Raw genomic sequence first — 5,768 nt, 5'->3', positions numbered from 1 at the left:
TGGTAGCTGTGATATTTTCTTATGTTGCTTAGCCTGATTAGAAAATCACTTCATTGTATTCACTACTACTTTATATACTATTGTTATTTACAACTACTTTCTTGGTTTGTCTTTTCCTATAATTTCAATTTGTAGCAGCATCTGCATCAAGCTAAAGGGTCTTAAATGAAACTTTCAAGGTCAATATTGGTCTTAAACTGATAAGGCGAATAGTTAATATGTTTTTCAAAGAGCTAGTCCAATAGTTTTGATTTTTTTGGTACTAAGTTTGGGGAATGGTCTGTCTTTGGCCAATATATTCTTCTCAATTGGTGGTCGGAATATATTGTATTGATAGGATGGTCCACTCCCTACACACAATGCTTCTGGCTCCTTCTACACTATTTCACTTCTGTGCACGATGTTGTCGGATCCTTCCGCACGGTTCTAGTACCTTCGCTGTTTGGCTCCTTATGTACCACTGGTGTTTCACATTAAGTAATTTATTCAATAAAAGATGGTTTTCTGCTTTGTTCTACATTTTTCATTTAGCTTTTCTCTTCTCTTTGTTTCTTGAACTTTAAAGGCATGTAGAGCTACATGCATCCATGATTTCTATTGCTCAGTTGTTGATCTCTTTTTATGATGATAAAATATTTCATTGTAATTGGACCTTGTTTCCAATACCGGACTGGAAGCAAGACCCTTATCACTTAAATTGTGCATATTTTTGAATAGTGGAGCATTCAAGAAATAGGTAGGTTTGTTCCCCATTCATTCATAATAAGTTCCTTTTAAGGAAAAAACAATGTTCAATTATAAGTAGAAACTTGAATTATTTAGTGCATTTAAGTACATAGGAATCCCCAAATTTATTTTAGACAAACTCAATTTGTTTGATAAGTTCACACTTGATTACTCACTTAATAAATTGAGTTTGACAAGAAAATTATATTAGAGTATTGTGTTCATACTAGCATAGCTTTCTAGCTGGTTACTTCTTGCAACTTCTATATTTTTCATTGTTGCAATTGGCTTGTCTTTTAACAAACTAATTGTCTTTTCATGTCAGTCATTTAGTTATACTATTCCTCCATAAAATTTGAGGCATTTGCTGTATAAATTATCTGTCTTCGAAATATTAAAAAAATCCTCTATGAGCTGTGTTTATTCCCATTGCTTATTGCAACCTAAGTAGGGGCCAAAGAGCTTGAGAGAGAGTAGACACAAAAGCATCAACTTTAAGTTCTTAGAGAAATAATTGGATCTTTGTGTTGCTAGTTACAAAAGTAATAATTATACAATGTTATTGTTGTTGTTATTATTTGTACAGTGAAAAACTTAGTTGGAAGAATGTTTATTTAAATTGGAAAAAGCTAGCAATATAAAAGACAAGAAACTAATATTTATGTTGCTTTTTGTAATTGTTTTTCTATTGTTCCTTTGCTCCTTTAGTGTTAAAATTTAGTTCGTAGTTGGTTAAAATTTGATATCAACAAATATCTAAATTTCTAGCTTATGTTATAAAATTTTATAATAGAGCTTCTTTACAAATATTGAAAATTTCTAATACTTTAATATTCCATTTAATGATTAAAAGTTATATATTAATATGTATAATCTTTAAACCTTTAAAAATTCTATATTAATTTGTAGAATCTTTAAACTATTAAAAATTAAAATAATTTATAAAAAAATATATATTAATGGTAATTGATGAAATTTGTTTCAAAGTTGAATATGTGGGTTGAAATTTATATGTACTATTGGTAAATAATAATTAAATCATATTTACAAAAGTTGTCTTGAATTTTTTTTTCGATATAATAAATGAGAGTAGTTTTTTTTCCGCATGTTCATGAACATGGACAACTTTATTATTGGTAATATTAATTGTTCCCTTAAATAGTCAAATTATATAAAGAAGAAAAATATATGAAAAAGAAGGGATAAGAATGAAGTATAAAAAAACAACTATAAAAAGTGGGAGAAAAGAAAAAGAGCGTAAAATTATATATATATATATATATATATATATATATATATATATATATATATATAATAAAGAAGAAAAACATATGAAAAGAAGGGATAAGAATGAAGTCGAAAAAAACAACTATAAAAAGTGGGGTAAAAGAAAAAGAGCGTAAAATTTTATAACCAAGAGAAATAACTAAGCCAAACTAGTTACGTCATATTATCCTAAATGGCGCAACAACACAACAAGCTACTTCCTTGCAAATCTGATGGCATTTGTATGATCTGCAACCATAAGCCTCTAGAAAGTGAAATTGTGAGTTGCAGAACTTGTGCAACACCATGGCATGTTCCATGTTTACCTCTCCGTCCCCTGAAAATCTTCGATTGGAATTGCACTGATTGTTCTCAACCTGTGGATGTCAACCACGTCACCGATGCATCTGCTCCTCCTATCACTTGTAGTCTTGTTTCCACCATCTACGCCAACGAGAATGATACTTCACTCACTGGTGAAGAAAGGGCCAAGAAAAGTCATGAAGTCTATGATAGATCTCATAAACCACCTTTTGAAAACAACAACAAATATAATGACTTGTATGGCATTTTCTATAGTAAGCTTAACTGCACTTTCTGCTTGCACTTGCCTGAGAGACCTATCACTGTTAGTTTCTTTCATTTCCCCTATTTATATTTTCTCTTTACCATTAAAGAAATATTTTTATTTTATTTTAATTATTTGACAATTTCCAGTGACATTGTATTTAAATCTTGAAATCGGATCTTCAGACAACCCAATTAAATTTGTTTTTGTTAGGTTCTCTAAACAATTTGATCTTAACTGAAACATATTAAACATTTGGTCTTATTAGAATTATTTTTTAAAATTGTAATTTATTATTTGTTGTTATTGGGGTTTCAGACACTATGCGGGCACAATTTTTGCATGAAGTGTTTTGAGAAATGGATTAAGCAAGGAAAAAACAATTGCCCAAATTGTAGGGCTGAAATTCCAGCAAATATGGCGAGTGATCCACAAATCAATACACAACTGGAGACCACCATTCAAATGGCTATATCAGAGAGTGTTGCTCATGGGAAGATATTTGTGACGATTTCAAAAAATCATTTTGGACCCATTGTTGCTGAGAATGATCCAATAAGAAAACGGGGAGTTCTTGTTGGTGATACATGGGAGGGTTTGATGGAATGTATCCAATGGGGTGCTCATTTTCCCCATGATTCCAGGATTGCTAGTCAGAGTGTTTATGGTGCTCAATCTGTTGCTCTATCTGGTGGTTACATTGATGAGATAGATCATGGTAATTGGTTTCTTTATAGTGGAAGTTGTGGAAATGAGCTTAGTGGTAACAAACGTACCAACAAAAATCAGTCCTTTGATAAAAAATCTGATAGAAAGAATGAAGCTTTGAGACTCAGTTGCGAAAAAGGTTATCCTGTTCGTGTTGTAAGGTTTGTCTTATTATAAATTCAATTGTTTTGTTCTTTAATAGTTTAGTTTTAAATTTCAATGTTATAATATGTGATGAATTTTTACACAAATTTGTGTAAATTTATATGGTATTTAGATTGTAAATCCATTAATTTGGTTCAGGTCCCACACGAAGAAACGCTCCTCTTATGCACCCAAAGCAGGAGTGCGATACGATGGGGTTTATAGAATTGAAAAATGGTGGCGTAAAATTGGAAAGCAAGTATGGTTCTTGTTTGTAATATTTATCCATTCCATTTATGCATGCAAGTACATTGATTAATATCTAACAAATTATCAATTGATCAAACTTTATTATTGACTGGAAGTATATTTTTCATAGGGTCACAAGGTTTGTAGATATTTGTTTGTGAGGTGTGACAATGAGCCTGCTCCATGGACAAGGTTGGTTATTTGCAAATTTTGTTCCTGGCGTCTTGTGTATTTTTACAAATAATCTGAGTAGATGTATAAAACATGATCCTTAAATTCATTTTGTTGATCTGAAGTGAATTATCCGAAGATCGTCCCTATCCATTACCTATAATTGAGGAGTTGAACAATGCAATTGATATTACTGAAAGGAAGGGTGATCCATCATGGGGCTTTGATGTAAGTGGTGTTTTCTACTGATATGTTTTCCTTAGAGATCTTGATGCCATAAAGGATTTATTTTAGTTCTTTTTATTACATTTATTTATTTTCTTAAACATTACTTTTATACTTTATAAGACATGATAATCACAATCATTAAGTTTATGTTTTTGTAAAAAAAAATCCTTTACATCTGAAATACTCAAAGTTGTATGCCAAACATAGTCGAAAGTCGAATAAAGGGTGAGTTGATGCTCATACAGTCAAATGATAGTCAAATGTCATAGTTCTTATAAGGTCTATAACTATGTGCATTTGTCTAAATTTTAGGAGGAAAAAGGTTGCTGGCTATGGAAGAAGCCTCCACCGCCAAGTAAGAAACTAGTGAATGTGAATCCTATCGATGAAACAAAAATAAAAGTTGATGTGGAAAAAGCAAGAAAGGTGTCCTCAAAAATCAAGGATAAGCTTTTGAAAGGTATAAGATCCTTGGTGATAACTATTCATCTTGTTTCTTTTTAATTAGATGTTGTTGTTGTTGTAAGAATAATATTGTAGTGAGTTTGTTAAGTTAATATTTTTGTAGAGTTTGGTTGCAATATCTGCCACAAGGTGTTGGCTTCCCCTCTTACTACACCATGTGCTCACAACTTTTGCAAAGTCTGCTTGGAATGTGTGTTTTCAAGCCAAAGTTATATAAGGGAGAGGGTCACTCAAAGTGGATTTGCTTTGCGGCCAAAGAAAAACATCATGAAATGTCCTACATGTTCGACTGACATCGTGGATTACCTTAAGATTTTAAAGGTAATGTTGAACCTCTTTTAAAATAAATGGTTTATCTTGAGATTTCACTTTGAAGTTGGCGTTATTAGTTTTAGCGTTATTTTTAGCCATTGGATTGCATTGAATATTTGTAATGTGATTTATAAGTTTCAGTATTAGGACTTATATTTGCAACAACCAAATAAAAAATGGATTATTGTTATCCTTATTCATGTTCCTTTTAAACCTATCTGAAAATATGAAATTCAGTGTGGAATTTAGTGTTTATTATAAAGTCTTTAGGTATTAAATTTTGACAATTTATTTAGATTTAATAATGTTTCAAGTTTTGTTGGAAATTATTTCATACTTAATATTGGTCACATATGCATTTGATAATGTTTGATTCTTTTGTTGCATATCTCTTGATACTTAACATTATTAACAGTGTATGTGTTTTCTTTCAATTATTTAGTGAGATAAAAAAAAGTCTTATTTTATTTATGGTTTTTAATAGGTTAACACAGATATGATGGACATCATAGAATCACTCCAGAGAGATTTTTGATGCCAAGACTGTAGAGATGGTGGAGAAACATATTGATGATGTGGAACTGGAAAGGAAACGAATGTCTTGCAATTATGATTTTTTTTTTTGCATTTGCATTATACTTGTTGAGGTTTGAGAAGATATTTACTACATTTGGGAATTGGTATTGTTTTACACAAGAAAACTTGAGTCATTTCATTAATCAAGGGTTCTTCCGTAAAAAAAAAGGAATCAAATCAAAAACACAACATCTAGTCTAAGAATTGATCGCTTTTGCTAATAAATGCGCAATCGAATTTACTTGATGCTTAACAAACTTCATGTCGAAGTTGGAGTTACGATATAATAAATTCTTAATGCAAAAAAGTAATCAAACTAAACTCGGAAATACCAACTTTATTTGATATTGCCTAA

General features: G+C 30.8%; 1 protein-coding gene across 1 annotated transcript; it reads left to right on the top strand.

The window, feature by feature from the left end:
* Positions 1-2,151: 2,151 nt before the first annotated feature.
* LOC127092846 (E3 ubiquitin-protein ligase ORTHRUS 2) lies at positions 2,152-5,538 on the top strand. The gene is made up of 8 exons (XM_051031737.1): positions 2,152-2,620; positions 2,879-3,429; positions 3,572-3,671; positions 3,792-3,853; positions 3,958-4,060; positions 4,373-4,520; positions 4,629-4,846; positions 5,322-5,538. Exons 1-8 carry the CDS (start codon positions 2,186-2,188, stop codon positions 5,370-5,372), a joined length of 1,668 nt encoding a protein of 555 aa, XP_050887694.1. The 5' UTR covers positions 2,152-2,185; the 3' UTR covers positions 5,373-5,538.
* The last annotated feature ends 230 nt before the right edge of the window (positions 5,539-5,768 follow it).

The sequence above is a fragment of the Lathyrus oleraceus genome, chromosome 6, assembly GCF_024323335.1.
Source record: "Lathyrus oleraceus cultivar Zhongwan6 chromosome 6, CAAS_Psat_ZW6_1.0, whole genome shotgun sequence".
NCBI classification, from domain to species: domain Eukaryota; kingdom Viridiplantae; phylum Streptophyta; class Magnoliopsida; order Fabales; family Fabaceae; genus Lathyrus; species Lathyrus oleraceus.
The sequence above is the reverse complement of the archived record's forward strand: the minus strand, read 5'-3'. Positions and strand labels throughout refer to the sequence as shown.

Excerpts from the sequence above, each read along its gene's own strand:
- LOC127092846 (XM_051031737.1), top strand. The coding sequence starts at position 2,186 with ATGGCGCAACAACACAACAAGCTACTTCCTTGCAAATCTGATGGCATT. Across the intron at positions 3,672-3,791 it reads GGCGTAAAATTGGAAAGCAA|GGTCACAAGGTTTGTAGATA; the intron begins GTATGGTTCTTG and ends TATTTTTCATAG. Across the intron at positions 4,521-4,628 it reads CAAGGATAAGCTTTTGAAAG|AGTTTGGTTGCAATATCTGC; the intron begins GTATAAGATCCT and ends ATATTTTTGTAG.